The sequence below is a fragment of the Botryllus schlosseri genome, chromosome 11 (assembly GCF_051294905.1).
Source record: "Botryllus schlosseri isolate E-star chromosome 11, Bs_hap1, whole genome shotgun sequence".
NCBI classification, from domain to species: domain Eukaryota; kingdom Metazoa; phylum Chordata; class Ascidiacea; order Stolidobranchia; family Styelidae; genus Botryllus; species Botryllus schlosseri.
In genome coordinates, this window is record NC_137246.1 from 7733096 (window position 1) to 7754746 (window position 21651).

A 21651-nucleotide genomic window follows, 5' to 3' on the forward strand; every position below is an offset into this window, starting at 1 on the left:
TTTATTGTGCTCTGTTCCATAATGTCTCACAAGCAATAACTTGCCATTTCATGTGCATCCTGTGAAAAGCTTTACAAGGATTTCCTAGGACTGCAGGACCCAATCAGCAAACCAGATGCCGCATAAAGTAATGTACCGGTATTTTATAACATATCGGTATATACTGAATTTTGAAATGTTATGTATAGGCTTACAGAAATGTGGAATGTTCCTTTATGGAATGTGAGATTGCTGAATTTGTGGATGCATGAAGATTGTAGCATCACATTAAAGGGGCACTGCGCTCAAAAAATGATGTGGTCTCAAATTGAAGAGTAGAATGAAAAAAAAATTTTGGCCGCAGCCGTTTTCTTCAGAACGCCACCGTAATGGAGCTGCAATTTATTGAAATTTCCAGAGTTGCAGCAGTCGCGGCTCCGGATAATCTCTTAACCCGTAACATGGCACGATGACTTCATCGTCGCACTTGCTCGACGCGATTATGCAGTCACGCAGAGGACGAGCTTCAGATAGAAGTCAGCCGATGTTCTGAAGCAAATATGTCTAACACGCCAAGGTGGTGTAGATACGGCGTTCCACGGACGATATTCAGTCACTAGATTTTTCTAGTAATCGGGCCTAGTGTATTCTATTTCTTGAGGGAAGGAATAGATCATGTCCTATTCTTATGTTATGTATAAAACATTACCATCACCAATTAGTGTGCCCTCTGAACATTTCAAAATTCAGAGCGGTCATAAGTGGTTTCGCATTCAGGTTGGAGAATCATAAGATGAGGGTTTGAGAGTATCTTAAAATTATGGCTTGGGGATTAGTAACATTACAATATAATGAATATATTATATATGTTTTAGGGTCAGCTGCGGAGTTGTGGGCTCAGGTTAGGTTTGCGTGCCGTTGGATTTTGGTTAGGGATGATGAATTTTCCTACAGTACCCGAACCACCAATTTTGAATGTCATGAATTTTGTCATGTTCATGGGGAACCCTGACTGGTGGTATTCGTGTTGTGGATAAGAAATTACTGTTTCTCTGAAAAACGGCTACAGAATAAAGTGCTTTTCAACCTGTATGACGGTTCGTACTTGTGCGAACGTCCTCCTTTCCCGAATCCAAAATATGATAACCCTACATTATAGGAAATAGTGTGCGATGCCAGTGTTGATTTGAATGCGAAGTATTGGAATTTCGGCACACATTCATATAGCGTTGACATATTACGTCGATTTAGTGGAAAGTGATATTGTTGCGAGTGAATGTTGTTCATGGGTTCGCCCTTTAAGCTTCGAAAGAAATAACTGCACGATACCCGCAGAAAAAGCAACGAAGACCTTGAGAACAGCGGAAGTGCGATATCTGTGATTTTTCTACTGCAGTGATTTTAGTATTTGATTAATCAGCAATACGATACACTAAATGTGAAATAATGACGCTCTGTACCTACAGGAAGGTCTACAAATACAAAAAGTGATAAGCTTTTCATTTTCTTTTTGTGTAATAAATTCCAGCTGGCTGGTGCGAATTAAATTGTTTTTAAAAAAAAGTACGAATGGAGCTCAAAAAGGTTGAAAAGCACTTGTCTACGTTATTGTCTTGCTCTTCTCAGAGTCTTCGTAATAGTATATAGAATATACATTGACATTATAGCAAGCTGCAATGACATGGAGAAGTTGTGCCGTTACATCGTGTGATGTCAAAAGGAATGACGAATCGCATACTCTTCATAAAATTCCTTCTGAAATTGCACTAAGACGACAGTGGTTTAGTGCCATAGGAATCTCGTCGACCAAGATAGAGCAGAAAAATATATTTGTATGCAGTAAGCATTTCAAGAAAAGCGATTTTATTCGTCATCATAAAGGAAATAGCAAGCGTCGACGACTTAAAAAGGGTTGGTGGCAATCATCTCTAGCAAAGTCTTGTGTATATTTATAAAATGTTCCTTTGTATTTATTGACAGAAGCTGTACCTTCGTTGGATCTTACAAAGAAGTTCTATAAAACCAAGAACGTAACAGATCACAAATTGACTATAGTTTTGAAGGAAGATCAATCTTTGGAGGGATCTTGTCAAGTAAGGCTGCATTTCTTTTCCCTAAGACATGTTGGATTGACTTTTGGTCCTCTCCGTTTAGTCATCTGACTCGGATTTTATGGGCTCAACATGTTCGAAATTGATTGGTGGGAAGCCCACCAAGTCTAAGGTATTGGTGGGTAACTATATTTAAAGTTCCCTATATGCATTATATAACTTTTATCTTGACAGACGGTTGCGAAAACAACAGCAATTGAAGAATCTCCAGTCACTAAAACTCCAGAATCTTGCAATGTAAGTCCTTGTTTTCAATTTCACATCACAATGATTCCATAGGGATTTGCAACGTTTTTATTCAGTCATCGGATTCAGATTTTATTGAATCGAAATCTAGTACAGCCATCAATAAAAGACCTTCCACGCAGAAGCTTCAAGTAAGTACACTTGAGTTAATTGATTTGAGAAGGTATACTTGCATGAATATGTGTGCATCGTCTTTATTGTGTAGTCATTGGAATTGCATGAAAAAAGGCTTCGTCTAAGATTGCGGTTAGTGCACTTGCACAGTGACCCCAATTTGTCCACTTGATGGTTATTATTTGACAAATATTGTAGATTGTGGTGAGAAGAACCTCACACGAACTTCTTGCTGGTGCAGCTACTGAATCGAGTCATGTAAGTAGATATCCCATATCATACCGTGCGTATTAATATCTTCAACATATTTCTATTCAGTCATCAGACTCCGACTTCACGGCACCAGTTTGCCGTCCATCCGGCAATACAAAATCGCCTGTGTTCAAGGTGGTGACGGGTATACCAACTTTCTACAAAGTCAGGCTAATGTGTTCCATAACTTATTTCTCGGTAGACTCCAATAAAGTTGAAAGAACCAAGGAGAACTCATCCTGATCCGTTTGAAAGCCCCGTTTCTAAACGTAGCAAAGGTGATTGTGACGTGAGATAGCCCTGCTACTTTTCTAATCACAGTACATCAAAATAACAACCCATCATTTTGTTACCAAGGACTGCAGCATTACGTCGTCACTCAGCACGATCGAGCCTCTTTCAAATGTTGAAACAAGCCTGTGTAGTGAGGATGCGACAAACAGTCAACAAATTGATGAAAGTAGGACAATTCTGGTATTTCAACATTTACTTCGAGAGGCATTTAGCAAGTGTGAAGTAAGTCATGTTGCAGCACTTTGTGCCATGTGCATCTTCTTTATGTACACCTTTTTTTCAGCTATGCTGTTCAAAGACTGAAATTAAGACGACGTACAAGGGTTCTCACATGTCCATGGCAATTGTATGCCACAACTGCTCTGAAACCAGGATCTGGAATTCTTCACCAGAAATCACAAAGATGTCGGCAATGAACCTTTCTACTGTTGGCGCGACAATATATTCGGGAGCCACGTACACTGATATTGCAGATGTTTTCAAATTACTGGACACTAACTACATTTCGGAACGTCGTTTTTATGAAATACAATCGCAATACATTTTGCCAACTATTGCGACCTACTATGAGGAACATATGGAGGATGTTTTACGGGACATGAAGGGTCAATGTAAACCAATTACACTGATGGGTGATGGGCGATCGGACTCACCTGGGTTTTCTGCAAAATATATGGTTTATTCATTTATGGAGGAGAAGACTGAGAAGATTGTCCACGTCGAATTGGTTCAAAAAACAGAGTGCTCCAGCAGTGTTGCAATGGAAAAAGTTGGTATGGAGCGTGCCTTGGATGCATTACTTGCTCAAGGTTTGCCGATTGAAACCGTTGTGACTGACCGGGCACCAAGCATCAGGAAATTGTTGAAGGATAAATATCCATCAATCAATCACCAGTTTGATGTGTGGCATGTCTGCAAAGGTAACTGAATACTGTTATTATTTGAATCTTCTTTTGCCTTACTAACCGTTTCTCAGGACTGAAAAAAAAGTTGGTGTCTCTGGGTAAGAAGAAAGGTATGGAAGACTTGCTACTATGGACAAGAAGCATCACTAATCACTTGTGGTGGTGCTGTCAGTATTGTGGTCAAGATAGCAGTGTAAGTCTACATATCAACTATGTCTGACATCACAAATTAGGAACTTTTTATATAACAATATGCAATTGCAGGTGCTAAAAAGAAGATGGTTATCTCTTCTGCATCACATCACCGGCGAACATGAGTGGACAGTTGACGGGGAGACATATTCCTGCAGCCATGGCACTTTGACTGGGGATCAGTGCCTAAGAACTAGATGGTTGCAATGTGGATCTCCTAGTTTCAAAGCATTGAAATCTTTGATAGAAAACAAAAGTTTGATCCGGGATTTGGAGCAGATGACTCTGTTCAAACATACTGGTAATTTTTCGACTCATCACATCTGCACACCAGTTTTCGGAGCATGGTCAGATCATTACAATTCACACCTTACTTTTTTAGGATCATTGGAAGTTTATCACAACGTCATATTGAAATTTGCACCTAAACGTCTTCATTTTACTTATGACACGATGCTTGCACGAACCAAATTGGCTGTCCTGGACCACAATGAGAATGTTGGTAGATTTCAGGCGGTGACACGAGCAGGTTTGCTGTACAGATGAAATGTTTGCAAGTCAAGGTACTTAGTTACTTACTTTTTATTTGTTTAAGCAGGTGCTCCACGATACAAAAAATGTTACTCTCGGTCAGCAAAAGAGTGGATCTTGAAAAACATGTATGAAAAGAAGACGAACCACTATGCGAGAGAGCTTTTGAGGCGAACTACTGAGAATTGCACTGGCATCAACTTTCCCAGTAACATTTCAAGAAGTGTGCATCCAGTCAGCATTGCACCAGAACCAGCCCCCTCTAAAGAGGAATTACTTTCAAAACGTCGTTCTAGAACGTGACTTACTAATCCCTATCTTCAAGTTGAATGGAATGTGGTGCAGTGCTGCATAGCTAAATAGCTCAATTTCATTCTTCCACACTGCCTGACTGCCCCGTTGTAATACCCTGGCTATAAAGTCCTCGGATGTTTCTTTTTTATTATTTATTTTAATAAATAACGAGTAAGCAAAGTAGTCTTGATGTATCAGGCACTGCAGGCATTCGTGGAATATAGAATGCAAACAGTTCCAGTTCACTGTGTAATAATACAGCAACAGAACTGATTTCGACTTATATAGCATAGCCGCAGTGTTATCAATCACAGTTCGTTTTCTATCGGCCATTTGAAACCGACATACAGTCCATCATCACTAGGGTACTTTTTCCTTATAGCAGTCACGATGCAGGCTGGCAAGGGCATCCTGTTTTTGCTACCCAAAACGTCGCCATCAATAATCCATTCCAGTATGTGTCGATAAGACACCAAGCGATATTGTCTGCAATTGGAAAATATCAAAGTATATTGCAGCAATAAAAATAATGCTGAAAAGTAATAGCAGCATATATATGACAGTATAATGCTCCCAATTTATAAAGTGTAGGCATTTATATAAAAGCATGCGAGAAAATGTAAAGAATGCTGGAGATTGCCGTTTATATCCAGGAACCATGTCATAAGTCCCAAGACCCTGTCGCATACATATAGGTCCAATACTAAACAACACAAACAAAATGTTCTAGGACCCACTTGTTAGAAAGCCTTCTGCCAGGACCATGTGGTTGATTGTTATTATTCCAATTATTCCTGTTCACTTTGAAAAACGTTTCAAGAATGGAGGGATGTATATGTACGAGAAAATCGTCATGTTCTGTTATGCAAGTCGACCCTCCATTCCCCAGAAGCTCCATTATTTGTTGTATTTCCCTGCAGCAGGCGCGTTCATTCTGGTTTGTCATGGATGCACAGTTCAAGCAACTGCACCATTCATTGTTGTCAAGTGTCCGAAGTTGACTCTGGTTTTCTGACGATTCCTTTGACCAATACAATGAGATTGATAAATTGCATTCAAGAAACACAGGTACAATACTTACAGAGACATGAGTTTGTGTTTCTTGAGTTGCAACAAGACGGGCGAATTCCTCCTCTGAATATTGTGGCTCGAATTGATACGGCAGGCTCTCACCAAATATCGTGATATCATCGAAATCTTCTACATCTGTATCTTCATCAGAAGTTAATTCATCAACAAGATCTTCTTCCATACCATTAATAATTTTAACAAATTTTACGATATCTACGTGTCAAAGGAATTGCATGAATGAACTGATGGAGACAGAAGATTCGTTTGTGAAACTGAGAACAACAATGTTACGACAAAAAATTCCACAACAATATTGGAACTTTGATGAGAATGAAATTTTCGTGTTGATTATCTATACATCTGTGTCTTGAACAAGTAAACTAGACCGTATCAAGACAGTTGCTATGCCATGGGTAAATGATGCAAAATATCATGTGTCTGTCTCTTCCGCAAGACCACTACTCCAAAGGTTGTGCACTGTGCAGTCAATAATACATCTTGAAAATGACAGCTGTATCTGCATCAATATACAACTGTAACGGCATCTCAGTATCATTCAACTGGCAAATACTATAGAGTCGTGACAAGCTCCAGACACAAATCCTCCTGACCTAACACCGTACGTTGAGCGCCGCCTTGGTGTGCAAGACATGAGTCATTCATAACATCGACTGACAACTATCTAAAGTTCGTCCTCTGCGTAATCGCGTCGAGCAAGTGCGACGATGAAGTCATCGTGCCATGTTACGGGTTAAGAGATTATCCGGAGCCGCGACTGCTGCAACTCTGGAAATTTCAATAAATTGCAGCTCCATTACGGTGGCGTTCTGAAGAAAACGGCTGCGGCCAAAATTTTTTTTCGTTCTACTCTTCAATTTGAGACCACATCATTTTTTGAGCGCAGTGCCCCTTTAACATCCATTTTCGTATTTTTGTGTCCACAACAGTATATAACCATCTATAATAGCGTTAATAAAATAATTGAGGCTTTCAGTGAACATGTACGAATGTTTGGCAATATTGGTTTATATTTAGGGTATTTTAGGAACAACATTATAATAGTTTGTTAGCCCATCTTTAACCTCGCTCTAATCAAAGGATACTCAAACACTAAACCAATTATAAACTCTATAAACTTAACATGTTCATGGCCTGGTGCAGACGGGTTGTTGGCAATGTTACCGCAATGTTGGCACGGCCTCCTTGCATACTTTTATTGCTTGATTATAACTTTCGATATTAGTACGGAAACATTGCCTACATTGCAGCAGTATCAAAAAAGTAGGCTATGGATGGGCCCTAAGGAAGGCTGATTGCTCATGGTCATCTTGCCGTCGATAAGAAAACACAACCTTATTATCAATGGATTCTTACTATATATGGATGGGACATATCTGTGTTTGTGTGTACAAAGTTACTTCATTTCTACCAGGAGACTAGATATTGAACAGGCAATGTTATGTAGTTCTAAACTTCAGAGGAAGGCGCCGCATTGGTGCATTGTTCAATGTTCATGGATCAAGATGTTAAATTATGTAAGTTGAAGTTACGAACTATATATGATGATATATGATATTTCATTAATTAGCAATTTATTACCCTGAAAAAAGTGCCATCGATGATGCGGAAATATACAATTGACGGTGGTTCGCAATCGGGCTGCTAAAACGTGCTGGGTGGAACTATAATTTTATTATAAACTGCATTGTTATAGTGGCACAGAGCGTGTAATTTCAGTAGGCTGTCTTGAAAATAGTCACATACTTGGCTCGAATCATAAGAATTGATACTCGTTCGAGATTTGAGTAACCATACCAATGTGCTCAGCCCTACTTATTAGTCATTGTAGTGAGTAGAATGTGCGAATGGTCCAGCTTGAACTTCAGTGTCTTTTTTTTTACAGGATATTCTAGATTCCTGGCTTGGCTTCTTGACAAATGGCTTCACTACAAACATTATAATATCTTTGATTATTTAGATCGGCAATGTCTTCAATTGATAGTGTTCAACAACGTCAAGAACACTGTACAAAGTATGTCTTGATGACTGGAACCAAAAACGTTCGGAAGAACTACTGCCACATGGAACAAGCGTTGCTGTAAAATCGGTGCTGCGTCATCCTCAGGAAAAAGTCAAAAGGTATAAAACATTGAATACACTTCATGGAAACCAGAGGCTGTGAAAGTAATCATCTTTTAAACTGAAGTAGATGTAATGTTATGGATTTATACACACCTAGAGGTAACAACTTTAAAGTTGCGTTAGATCTACTCGAAATGGAAGTAGATAATGCACTTCTGGAAAGTATACAAATAATAAGTTTGAAAAAGTAGATTTGGTCGAGGTGTTGCGTAGGCATTCTTAGCGTTTAATCATAGTTGGTGGTCAAAGTACCGGAGTTTAAATAGTTGCAACGCCTTGAATTTCTACTGTACAATTAGCCATTTACCAGGCTTGTAAAATTCACTTCAAAATGAAGTAAAAAGTTCTAAAAGAAGATTTTGTGCTCTATTCTATCCCAGGGGTTCTTGAACAGGGCCCGTAGACCCTTTTGTGGTACGATATGCATCGTGGAATTAGACCTATATGCTGTGGTTCTCGTGCTATGCGCAATTTTATGTGAATTGACTACCTGATTTTAATATAGGTACCATCAGAAATTGTGTTGAAAATAAATTTTGGGCTGCTAGAAATCTTATGAGTAGCATGAAGTGTGCGATCGCTAAGGCTAAGAAACAATGCTATTACTATGGCTAAAGTTGTTGATATGTTCCAATAATAATCGAAGCCAACATCTAATTCTGAATTAATTTGACTTTGGTAATGACAGTAGCAACAGCCTACTTATCACGACTATATCAAAACCCGGATTAGGCTACACCGCTCAAATGCTCTGATAGCAGATCAAATTTCAGTAGATTTTAAAATACAACTGTGACACGTCAAAGGTCCACCAACTGAAATAGTATAACCCAGAGTTTGATGATGTCATGATGCATCCTATTGCATCATCTCTATAACTCATTATTTTAACAAATTATGCCCAGCACAAAAATAATTTTATTAAAATATTCAAAACTGTGATTTTTTTCGTGTCAAACGTGAATAATACAATAGTAAATTATATTCTCGAGATGTTTGTGGAATGCCTGTCTGCAAGCTCCCGTCAAATAAGGCCTACATGGAAATTATACATTGAATATCCCGATCTTGCTGCGTCGTCAAAAATCCGGAAATTGACCTGCGACCACATTTGAATTTGAAGCCTCTGCTCTATATGATGTGACAACATTGTGAACAAGGAAAAGTTGAAATATCTATCTCGTATGCGAATTCGAAGAAAATGAATACCGGCTCTACATCATATCGAAGAATGTTTTTTAGATTTAAGATAATTCCTATTTTATTGTACTTTGAGACAATACATTTGTCATTCACACGATCGTGCGTAGCTACGTCCTACATGTGCCGTGTTCTGCGATATGACGAATCTATGTTTTTAGGCCTCGCAGTGGTACATAGAATCGGAATTCTAATTCTTGTTGAATACAATTTATGTACCCTAAAAGATCATCTGTTTCGACTTATCGTTGCTCTATTCAGATTCGTGGCAAGCCCTAGTTGTAGTAGGTGATAAGTTCCAAATAAAGGTGGTCAAAGTATTAATCGTTAGTACCGTACTAAATAGTATAAATCAGTGTTGGGATGACTCGAGTCATGACTTGACTCGAGTCAGACTCAAGTCACCTTTTTCGTATGACTTGACTTGACTCGAGTCACTTTGCTAAAATGACTCGACTTGACTTGACTCGGCGTATCAGAAATGTGGATTGACTCGTGACTCGGAGCAAAATTCACGAGTCAATTTCAAGTCATCAAGTAATCGTAAAAATCACTGTATCTAGCATATGGTCGGATTGTTCGCGAAACGCTGGTGTGAATCGCCGTGAGAGCGACCAATCATTCAATGATCGTGCATTTTACTGAGCCTCCCTTGTTCTCACAAATAAATTTTCCGCAAACGAAGTGATCGAATGCTTACAGCTTACGTTGCCGTAAACTATAGCACCTTAACCAAACCTCTTGTTTTATTGAAATTGAATTCGAATATATAGCTTTTGGCACAGGCTCGAATTGTATAATATCAATTTGTAAATGGGTAATGTATTGCATCTTATCAATTCGATTTTCTATTATCTATTCGCCATCTTGACTGGTAACTATAAACTGGGGCTATGCCACGTATATGTGAGCGATACAGGGCCTTCTTGCGTGTATATTTAACTCTGTATTCGTTCATCGGTTCAGAATTAATGACCACGCAATCTATATTACAGCCAGCTAGCAAAATTCAACGACGTAATCATGCCTCATACTTCGAAAAGGCAACTTGACTTGAATTATGACTTGACTCGTGACTTGACTTGACTCGACTTGACTCGAGTCACTTTTGAAAATCGATTGACTTGACTTGACTCGAGTCAAAATGTGCAATGACTCGAAATGACTCGTGACTCGAAGGTAGTGACTTGATCCCAACACTGGTATAAATAGCGATTTACAAGACATCAAACTACTTCCAAGTGTCGACATGGTCAAAATATGGAGACTTGAGGAATGTCGTAGTTGTATGCTTTTAAACAGAGATAAGGAAAGCAATCATGTTCAGCACTCAATTAGAAATATTTGTAGCGTCAGTAGTCTAGTACAAGTAAGAGTAACGCAATGTATTTCTACTCGGGTTCAAGCACTCAAGCAGCGATATACATGGCTTATCAAAACTATTTTAGGTAAAGTAGAAGTTCTGGAAAGTACTGAAGTATGTACTTGAGGTGTTTCCACAATATAATTTGATTGACGGGTTTCATACTCTGTATCACAACGTCAGAAGCTCCCGTACTCGAGTAGACATTGTAGTATCGTCATAAATTATCACTCAGCACAAGTGGAAGTAGCGGATCACAATTAATGCATGAGGGAATAGAAATTGAAGCAGATCTGACGCAAATTTCATGTGCTATGTCAGCAGAGTGGCTCTACAAATGATTTGCTGACATTGTTGTATATGTTTCAGGCAAAACAAAGACCAAGAAGAAAACTGTTGTTGCAACCAAGTTTATTGCGAATACGCACTCGCGCTCTTAACATGATGCGGTGCAAATGATGCATCGTTTTATAATATGCAATGTAAATTTTACTTATGATTGCTCCATGCTTTTTCCTGTTTTAGTTGTATTAGCAGTTGTACTTTTTCAAAGTCATGTGACACGTTTATTTCTAATTTCATGATGCACTTCAATTGGAATGTTTGTAATGGTAATATAAAATTGACTTAGAACTTGCTGTTATATGCAAAATCCCACTGACACATTTATTCGTAGTGATTTCCTGATCGATTTTTCACGTAAGCCTGAACTTTGTTTACCAGTAATAGTTCATTAGTTAATGTTGTACTTGTATTTTGCAATTGTCGTTTTACAGTAACCCAATATAAACAGTTCGTTAGTTTATATGATGTTGAATTCGATGTAATTGCACCAGGTTAGGAGGGGAGTCCTGATATGGTAATCCTGAGGAATAGAACAGGTGGTAAATGACATATCCATAGGGAGTCACGTCGCGTCCACAGTAGGTCTGACGCATCCATAGGGAGTCACGTCACGTTCATAGCAGATCCAATGAGTCCATATGGAGTCGCTTCACGTCCATAGTAGACCAACTCAGGAAGTGTTTAGGACGCTTCTAGTAGTCGACAAATCCACTCCAGGGAAGTAACACTGGGCGTCCTGCGTCTTTTCCGCAGGAAGTCAACTGGACATCGGGTGTTTGCTGGGTCATTTTTATATAATAAATAGAAACTTTCTTCTCCTGTAGCAAAGCGGTCACTGGCTGGAATTGAACGAAATTTTGTGTGTAGGCTTAAATTAGGTAACCTAACAATTTTATCAAGTAGCCAGTACGATTTGAGAAAAAAAGTCATTTTTGAAGAGCCCTACTGTTCATGACCGTCCACATTCAGAGTTGCATCTCAAAGATGCTAAAATAAGCCTAAATATAATCCAAGCAATACGATCGTCCACTTTGTAAACGTAAGTAGTATATACGATCGGTCGCGAACTAACGTTTTTTTGCATGGGCTCTTATGGGCGGGGTGGTGACCTGCCTGAAAACCCGGGGTGATGACCCCACCCTTTTAGACCCCCTATGTGGTGGTGACCTGCCATTGTTTCTTATGGGCGCGGTGATGACCCCACCCTTTCAGGTATAGGCTGCGGTGATGATATACCTTGAAAACTCGTGTTGGTGACCCCACCCTTTCGGTGTAGGCTGCGGTGATGACCTGCCGTCTGGTATTCGAGGGAATCCTAACGTTTACGGTGAATACGACTTCGATATATCGTTATTCTTATGGACGCGGCGATGATTCGTACTTTCGGGTATAGACCGCGGCGGTATGTTAACTTAGCTGATATAGCCATGATAACGTTACAGGTATAGGGATCGCTCAACCGGTGTCAAGTCGTAATTTCAGGTATAGGCGGTGGCGGTGATTCGCCTGTCGTGTATTCTTACGGAATCTGTGGTGATTCGCCATGTGTTCTTATGGGTGCGGTCGTGATTCGCACTTTCAGGCATCTCTCGCGCGGTGTTGAATATGTACGAGTCACCAACAATAACCGCACAAACGGAAACGTGGCTTGTAAGAGGATTTACGCAGTGCGTGCGACCTATATTTCGAATGACCTGCGTGCGGAATTGTTTCCCGGCCAACTGTATTCTTATGGACGCGGCGGTGACTCGTATTGAAAACTCGTGGTCGTGATTCGTACTTTCGGGTATACGTGCGGCGACATGCTAACGATGATAAATGTGTCTGTCATGTATTCTTACGGGATCTGTGGTGACTGGCCATGTGTTCTTATGGGTGCGGCGGTGACGCGCCTGGAAACTCGTGGTGGTGATGCGCCTTTTTAGACCACCCTCTCGGCGGTGATGCGCCATGTGTTCTTATGGATGCGGTCGTGATTCGTACTTTCGGGTATAGGCTGCGGCGGTGAGGTGCCTGAAAACCCGGGGTGGTGACTCGCCTTTTTTGCTATAGGCGGTGGCGGTGATTCGCCTGTCGTGTATTCTTACGGGATCTGTGGTGATTCGCCATGTGTTCTTATGGGTGCGGTCGTGATTCGCACTTTCAGGCATCTCTCGCGCGGTGTTGAATATGTACGAGTCACCAACAATAACCGCACAAACGGAAACGCGGCTTGCAAGAGGATTTAGCAGTGCGTGCGACCTATATTTCGAATGACCTGCGCGCTGAATTGTTTCCGTGCAGTCGTGTGCTACTATCGATTATTACGCTAATCCAGTCAGTGCGAAATAGTTTACCAAATCTAGGAATCAGTCGCATGGTGTTACTTTAGTAATTAGTTTACCACAGAGCCGGCGTAGACGGCGATTCAAATACCAACAATAGCCGCGTTAACATACTATCACTTCGAAAAAAGGTGTGAAATATTTGTAAAATCCTACGATCGCCCACAAGATAACACCTAAGACATAACCATTTTTGTGTCTTGTCATTACTTACATCCCAATCGCTACAGTTTAATATGTCGATGGTTTTTACTATCAAGTAATAAGTAATGAATAACAGAACCGGCGCAGACTGTGATTCGAAAACCAACAATTTGGCACTTGCACGCGATCGCTATATGTTTTGACACTTCGGAAGAGTGGTTGACTTTAGTTGCGTGATACAAATCATGAGAATATTCAATCAATGTGTCAATTTGTCAACTTGAAATGAAACTCACTATATACAAATCAAGTTGATTCGTATTTGAATGTGTTGATTCGACACAACTCAAATCCTTTGAGAAATCCTTTTAACACGATCTATCGAATCAAACGTAACCTGAATATTACTGACGCTAACATTCGGCCGCGTCGGATTATTCGCACATTCCGCGCCGCTGTTTTCACGTCTATAGAATCAATACCAACTATAACTCTACAAGAATCAAGAATCACAAGTATGTGCATTATACAGTTATTGTCTTTATCAACTTGAAATCAATCCCTTAACAAAAACACACATCTTATCACTTGTCAACTCTATCATGAAAATCCTCGAACCCGTATTATTAAGAATGTTATAGTACGGCGTCGGAAATCCACTCGCGAGATGTACTAAAGGTAAATCCAAATAATCCAGAATGAAATATTTGGACTTGACATTGTGTGAATTGAAATATGTTTGAAAAACATGACTACCAACTTTCAACCCCAGTCATAGTTAGAGATTATACGCATATTGATTTGAAACAAGTAATGAAACCTTACAACTCTATTCACAGTTTTCCGTTTGTCAAATAGAGTTTCAGTAAATAATTTCACTATGCTATCGCGATATTTTAATGTGTTACTACACACAATCAAGTCAATCAATGAAATCGCACCTGTTGTAAATATTTCACACTTGGGGCAACCGCTTGCACATAACACGATCGAGTTGCAATGCGATGAGTTGAATCGGAATATTTCAACCTACTTTGTCAAATCGCGATTTGAAGTAGGATCGCCAGACAGACTGGGTAAACTTTCACTCCAATGCGTTTCAGATTAATTTATTCACACGATCACCATCTCGCTGTCTTCACACTTACACAATCGCGTACTGTTTCCACTCGCAACTTCGGTACGATATTTCAACTTGTCACAATAACTGATTATTCACATGTTGATTTGAAACAAAAGAAGCCTTGAACAAGTTATCTGGGTATTTTTTTTTGTCGCAATTGAGTTAATGGAAATAGTATTACGCCTCGAAATTTTAACATCTTACCATACTCAAAAGAGTCAATCATGAAAACCTTGTCAAGTAAATCCGTAAACCTTGTCAAGTAAATCCGTTTGTAACTCGGCCAACCAACTATACAGTACCCGTACAGAAAGAAGACAAGATTATGCGAGTACATACAATCGCTACAATCTAAGCAAGTTCGGTTGTAGTCATATACCACCAAATCGTCTTTTTTGTTCAACTGTAAAAGTCGTTACTATTCTGTAAGATAAAGTAATTACTACTCGGTATATTTTATAAACCAAAGTAAATACTACTCGGTGGGCGGTTTGAGATTAACATATTACATTTGAGTATACGAGATTTGAATGTCTGACCAACGTAGTTGAGAATTCATTTCTTACAATCGAACGCAGGCGTTATATTGAAAATTTTCACGATGTAAACATTCTTATTAACACATTGATTTTGACATATGAGATTTTGTAATAGTCGATCATGACTTGATTATTAAATTATGACATTATTAGACCGGGGTTGTGTTGAAGGTTATTACGATACAAACAAACTTTACAGAAACATTGTTATTAGCATATCGATTTGTGGAACTAGATTAACATGTCTGAAATGTTTTGACTGGGAAGATTAAGCCGTGTTCGTAAAAACCACGCAGCGTATCGCGGATATCAGAAAATATTTTACAAATGTAATTGTCTCCACTAACCAAGACTAAAGATGAAACAACAATTTCCTTTGTTAAACAATAACCGGTACAATACTTTATCATCGTAATCAGCAGTGAGAATTGAAACACTTTCGCACATTATCCGGTGTCAAGATATCACATTAGGTGAATTGACATACCGCCGCTTGATTAATGCTTAATCCGTTCGCACCATTTCACATACTTTGATCATTACAAAAGTAAATTGGAATATGTTTGCTAGATGCATTCAATTCAGTTAGAAATGTCTGGTACACAACAATCGTAATATCAAGGAAGTACTTGCTACACTGTAATTCACTTAACGTGTTTCGCATTGTTGTTCATTTGTAGTATTGATTGTTTTTGAACCTCCAAATAATAATTCCCGACATGAAACCAAACCGCTGAAAGTCGTTACCATCACAACGAAACAATTTGTACGATGTTTGCCAAATGTATCCTATAGTTAGGTGTACTAGAATCACTGGTCCAACACATACACCGACAATGCAATCGAAATTTTCCCCATTGTCATTCGTCAAAGTAAAGGTCGTCACAATACTCAACCCGTAAAAGATCTTACTTGTATGTGATTGAATCGCAGGTAATTAACCCACTAAATCAAACCATAAGGAAATTTCACTCACTCATCGGATATGAAACAGCGTCACTTAATCGGCGTAGATCGTTTTACTAAATGCAAATCATACCTGACCAACAGAAAACAATTTTCACTCGCCTTGTAATGAAACCAAGTGGTGGGCCTTCGTTCAATATTTTGTCTGTGTCAAATACTTTGTAATAAACACAATGGAGTGGTTGAGCTTTACATCATCAAGCTGTCATTAATAAATCAAGATTTCGGTAAACTTGTAAATGTATCGTTTAACTAACCGAGTTGTATGCACAGTTTGATATTTTTGTCATTTAGTGATTGCTGAACATACCACTTCGAAATACTGCGTTGATCTCAATTCCCTTTGTCCTGATAATCGATGTACTTTTGTTTTGAATTCATAACAATCGGCTTTTCTATGACATGATAAATTAGAAGATTTAGAAGATTGGTTGCATATCACTAAAAATAAGATACCACACATATTATTACTGTTACTCCATTCATCGGTATTTTTTCCGTTGTCGATTTTCAAACGAGTAAAATTTATTACTTGAGTTGCTCTGCTTACTATATTTAAATGTAAACTCACCCGTCTTTCAACAACAAACAATGTTAAAAAAGTATGCAATCAAACACAACAAGTTTTACGATACTAATTATTATCCCACATAACCCATTTCTTACCGAAGACATATGAAATATATTCATGTTACACGAAAATATTCGCTCATGCTACAAACCTGTACAATGATTGGTGGTGCTTTCAAACTGTTTCGATACCTCAAGAACTTTATTGTCTGAATGGTTGTTCATGTATCGTAATAATCAAGTAGTTCAACACAGAACTAGTATTAACAGAAACACCAGAGTTGTTTACACAAAAGTTTGTATGTGTACAGTATGCGAATACCATGTGTAAGTCCAGCACAATTGTGGTATCCATACGAGTTTAGTTAACACAATTTACGACACCGAGGTCGCCTCATCTTTCGTAAGACAACAAACCAAGGCTTCAGGATATGTCCATGTCATAACAATAAATCAGCTACTCCAACAACAGAGTACATATGTTTTCTAGTTACGGTGCTTACATCTTACACACAAATCGACCTACTTTGCTAACGAAAAGCGCTGAGTCATCACATGGTTATCCTCACAACAATACAACTAAAACATACTATCATACAAATTGGTCGTTATAGTTTGCCCACCAACGATACATCGTACAAGTAGTAAGTCTCGAGAATCCAGTTATTCAAAAAACGTGAAAGTGTTTCTACACCAAGTCGGTATGTTGACGAATGCATATATTGTAATATCATGATCGATTTACATTCGTTGGTCACAAAATGTCACTACTCTAAATAATTATTTTTCACTCAAAGCCTACTTGTCATCATTCGTTTCATCAAGCACGAGTTCATGAAACCTGCTACAACATGAATTGTTATTTTTATGTTGTGTAAATAGGTAATAATTAATTTTAGTAACACTATATCAACATCATCGAGTTGTGCGAATAGATTTACATGTGGTCTTGTGGTTTTAATCGAAGTATACAGCACGGTCTAATGTAGAGTCATCTCTATCGTACAACAACTCGGTAATCGAAATGCATTAAAATTTAAACAACGATCTTGGTTCGTCGCACCAAAAATATGTTTACTATCACGATACTCTACACCGGCCGTGTAAATCCTTTTCACACTCGTAATAGTATACCAACAGCTACCGGCGACAACGTTTAACAATACCAACGACACTAAACATACGATACCTACCCAAGTAAAATTACCATTTTCACCTGGAGGTCGGTCGTAACCCGAGTAGAAATACCATTATCCTTTGGAGATTTATCGTTTACCCAGTGTAACAAACCCCTTTTCCTTTGGTAATCTATTTTTCTCTGGGTAACAAACCTTTTTCAGTTGGAAATATATTTTTTCTCTGGTTAACAAACCTTTTTCACTTGGAAATATATTTTTTCTCTGGGTAACAAACCTTTTTCACTTGGAAATATATTTTTTCCCCGGGTAACAAACCTTTTTCCCTGAGCAACAAACCATTTTCACTTGCAAATATATTTTTTCCTGGGTAACAAACCTTTTTCACTTGGAAATATATTTTTTTCCCTGGGTAACAAACCTTTTTCGCTTGGAAATATATTTTTTCCTTGAGCAACAAACCATTTTCACTTGGCGGGTCGTCGTTTACCTGACTAAAAATATCATTTTCCTTTGGAGATCTGGCGTTTACCCAGTGTAACAATACATTTTCTCTTGGTCATCTAGCTTTTCCTAGAGTAACAAAACCATTTTCATTTGGAAATCTGACAAACACACCTGACAATTTGGTATTTGTTGTATTGACGATAGTTTGAAATAGATTACAACGAACAGTGACGGAAATATACACGGACTACCGGTTTCAGAGTATACCCCCTTCAGTCGTATCACATCAATATCATCGGTTACCCACATACAATATCCTCTTGTACACCGAAATGCATGTTTTGGAAAATTGGACAATAGACTTCGATAGTTCTGTGATGTCCGGGTTCGTGCTTTGGATTTTCCAGAGTCAAAATGTCTGAATAAAACACCTCCTCGACGATGGTTGGTATGTGGATAACGGGGTTCGGAAGACGGTTGGATTTATGTCACCCATCGCGATAACAATTCCAGGTCGAGTTTTCCCCCGCGTGTTTACTATATTGTGTCTTTATTGGTCATGTATGTCTCGACATTCAGTTTGAAATCGGAAACCCTGATAAAGTATGTAACCGGATCCGGATATCAACTCTGAATCGATAAACCAATGAACAATATTCAAAGTAAACATGTTACACCCTGTGTTTCCACGAAAAAATACCATCCAGACATACGTCGCGCTTGTTTGCCCACAACAGTATTCGCGTAAATGGAGGTGTGTGACATTGCATGCAATGTGTTGGTATACAAACATCGGGGAGTAAGCCTTCGATCCACAGACATTATCATAGCCGGTAATTTTGATGCAGATCGAATGTCATCACACCCGATAACAATACCAATAAGCCACATTGCAATGACTCTGAGTCCGCGCTATTACATCGATATTTCGACACCGTTCACTGATTTACTCGATGGTGTTATCGTGTTGTAACATTACAAGATAGTCATGACCCTATCTGTAGACGGACCATCCAGATCAATTGGATACATCGGTCAATATCCATCGTGTTGTCGACACCGAAGTTTTCTGCTGCAGCGTTTGATCTAGGTGAACTATCGAAGTACGGTGCTCGAAATGATTGCGATCAGTCTTTCAGTCACGATCAATGGATGTCGCTACTCCCACATAACGACTCCGGATAAATATCGTGCAAATGTCGGACTGATATTGTGATCCAATAAGGTATGTTTCTTTGGAATGAAGACTGCGATCGTACACCACAATAGAACACTACCTCGTGATTTCACACGCAATCATAAAACACACTTTCGTAAGGGTCTAGCTCGTCCGGTGACATTTCGAAACGGTCGTCACCACAAGAGATCGGGGTTGGTCTCGTCATATCGGAGCATTTTGAAACGGTGTCGTGACAAGGCTATTGACGTCGATTCAGTTGGTCATGTCAATCCGTTTTACAAAGTACCGTTTTTCAAGTCCCTGCACCATAGTGTTACGACACAGACAAGATGCGACGGTGGAAATAATAAAACACGGAAGGCACACTTTGGTGTTATTTGACATGGATTTTACACCAGACGAACCTCACATTCGAGCGACGAATTGGAATGACCTTTGTATTATTGACGTCGAAGGGAAAGAAATGTATCGATTTATCGGATTTGTACATATCCAACAAAAATCTGGGTATATGATTGTGCATGGTTCGCATATTGGACTGTGAACGCTCTATTGGTATATGTTGTACAGTTTACTTTCACCGTCGTGCGAATAACCATGTCAAGGTTCCATGTTTGTGTGTCTATATGTCATACTTCAGATTGACTCAGAGTCATTGCAATGTGGCTTATTGGTATTGTTATCGGGTGTGATGACATTCGATCTGCATCAAAATTACCGGCTATGATAATGTCTGTGGATCGAAGGCTTACTCCCCGATGTTTGTATACCAACACATTGCATGCAATGTCACACACCTCCATTTACGCGTATACTGTTGTGGGCAAACAAGCGCGACGTATGTCTGGATGGTATTTTTTCGTGGAATGTAACATGTTTACTTTGAATATTGTTCATTGGTTTATCGATTCAGAGTTGATATCCGGATCCGGTTACATACTTTATCAGGGTTTCCGATTTCAAACTGAATGTCGAGACATACATGACCAATAAAGACACAATATAGTAAACACGCGGGGGAAAACTCGACCTGGAATTGTTATCGCGATGGGTGACATAAATCCAACCGTCTTCCGAACCCCGTTATCCACATACCAACCATCGTCGAGGAGGTGTTTTATTCAGACATTTTGACTCTGGAAAATCCAAAGCACGAACCCGGACATCACAGAACTATCGAAGTCTATTGTCCAATTTTCCAAAACATGCATTTCGGTGTACAAGAGGATATTGTATGTGGGTAACCGATGATATTGATGTGATACGACTGAAGGGGGTATACTCTGAAACCGGTAGTCCGTGTATATTTCCGTCACTGTTCGTTGTAATCTATTTCAAACTATCGTCAATACAACAAATACCAAATTGTCAGGTGTGTTTGTCAGATTTCCAAATGAAAATGGTTTTGTTACTCTAGGAAAAGCTAGATGACCAAGAGAAAATGTATTGTTACACTGGGTAAACGCCAGATCTCCAAAGGAAAATGATATTTTTAGTCAGGTAAACGACGACCCGCCAAGTGAAAATGGTTTGTTGCTCAAGGAAAAAATATATTTCCAAGCGAAAAAGGTTTGTTACCCAGGGAAAAAAATATATTTCCAAGTGAAAAAGGTTTGTTACCCAGGAAAAAATATATTTGCAAGTGAAAATGGTTTGTTGCTCAGGGAAAAAGGTTTGTTACCCGGGGAAAAAATATATTTCCAAGTGAAAAAGGTTTGTTACCCAGAGAAAAAATATATTTCCAAGTGAAAAAGGTTTGTTAACCAGAGAAAAAATATATTTCCAACTGAAAAAGGTTTGTTACCCAGAGAAAAATAGATTACCAAAGGAAAAGGGGTTTGTTACACTGGGTAAACGATAAATCTCCAAAGGATAATGGTATTTCTACTCGGGTTACGACCGACCTCCAGGTGAAAATGGTAATTTTACTTGGGTAGGTATCGTATGTTTAGTGTCGTTGGTATTGTTAAACGTTGTCGCCGGTAGCTGTTGGTATACTATTACGAGTGTGAAAAGGATTTACACGGCCGGTGTAGAGTATCGTGATAGTAAACATATTTTTGGTGCGACGAACCAAGATCGTTGTTTAAATTTTAATGCATTTCGATTACCGAGTTGTTGTACGATAGAGATGACTCTACATTAGACCGTGCTGTATACTTCGATTAAAACCACAAGACCAC

General features: G+C 39.0%; 2 protein-coding genes, 1 long non-coding RNA gene and 1 pseudogene across 8 annotated transcripts in view; 2 read left to right on the forward strand and 2 right to left on the reverse strand.

Annotated features, from left to right (window-relative positions):
- LOC145450005 (peptidyl-prolyl cis-trans isomerase pseudogene) overlaps positions 1-21651 on the reverse strand; it is a 430289-nt pseudogene that overhangs the window by 391759 nt on the left and 16879 nt on the right. The window lies entirely within an intron of this gene.
- Positions 103-11499, forward strand: LOC145450008 (uncharacterized). Of its 2 annotated transcripts, none has more exons than XR_013918401.1 (3): positions 103-127; positions 7968-8128; positions 11064-11499. It is a non-coding gene; the product is annotated as an uncharacterized LOC145450008 (long non-coding RNA). The 2 variants fall into 2 exon arrangements; XR_013918400.1 differs by lacking the exon at positions 103-127 and adding an exon at positions 7225-7524.
- Positions 305-5101, forward strand: LOC145449906 (uncharacterized). The gene is made up of 14 exons (XM_080328345.1): positions 305-1890; positions 1960-2072; positions 2134-2202; positions 2265-2327; positions 2393-2467; positions 2649-2708; positions 2769-2837; positions 2905-2991; positions 3060-3218; positions 3280-3916; positions 3973-4094; positions 4166-4394; positions 4476-4622; positions 4692-5101. The coding sequence occupies exons 1-14, from the start codon at positions 1656-1658 to the stop codon at positions 4925-4927; spliced, it is 2301 nt and encodes a 766-aa protein (XP_080184471.1). The 5' UTR covers positions 305-1655; the 3' UTR covers positions 4928-5101.
- Positions 5056-6855, reverse strand: LOC145450003 (uncharacterized). 2 transcript variants are annotated; one of them, XM_080328458.1, is made up of 3 exons: positions 6000-6854; positions 5656-5939; positions 5056-5404 (listed from the first exon to the last, which is right to left on the reverse strand). In XM_080328458.1, exons 1-3 carry the CDS (start codon positions 6168-6170, stop codon positions 5227-5229), a joined length of 633 nt encoding a protein of 210 aa, XP_080184584.1. In that variant the 5' UTR covers positions 6171-6854; the 3' UTR covers positions 5056-5226. The 2 variants fall into 2 exon arrangements, with proteins under 2 accessions (XP_080184584.1, XP_080184583.1); XM_080328457.1 differs by having other exon boundaries at positions 5656-6855.

What these genes read in the sequence shown, in the direction of transcription:
- LOC145449906 (XM_080328345.1), top strand. Translation starts at nt 1,656, where the DNA reads ATGACATGGAGAAGTTGTGCCGTTACATCGTGTGATGTCAAAAGGAAT. An exon ending in TGTGTGGCATGTCTGCAAAG is followed by an intron (nt 3,917 to 3,972) that starts GTAACTGAATAC and finishes ACCGTTTCTCAG; the next exon opens with GACTGAAAAAAAAGTTGGTG. An exon ending in TCAGGCGGTGACACGAGCAG is followed by an intron (nt 4,623 to 4,691) that starts GTTTGCTGTACA and finishes TTGTTTAAGCAG; the next exon opens with GTGCTCCACGATACAAAAAA.
- LOC145450003 (XM_080328457.1), bottom strand. Translation starts at nt 6,170, where the DNA reads ATGGAAGAAGATCTTGTTGATGAATTAACTTCTGATGAAGATACAGAT. An exon ending in GGCAGAAGGCTTTCTAACAA is followed by an intron (nt 5,405 to 5,655) that starts GTGGGTCCTAGA and finishes TTCCAATTGCAG; the next exon opens with ACAATATCGCTTGGTGTCTT.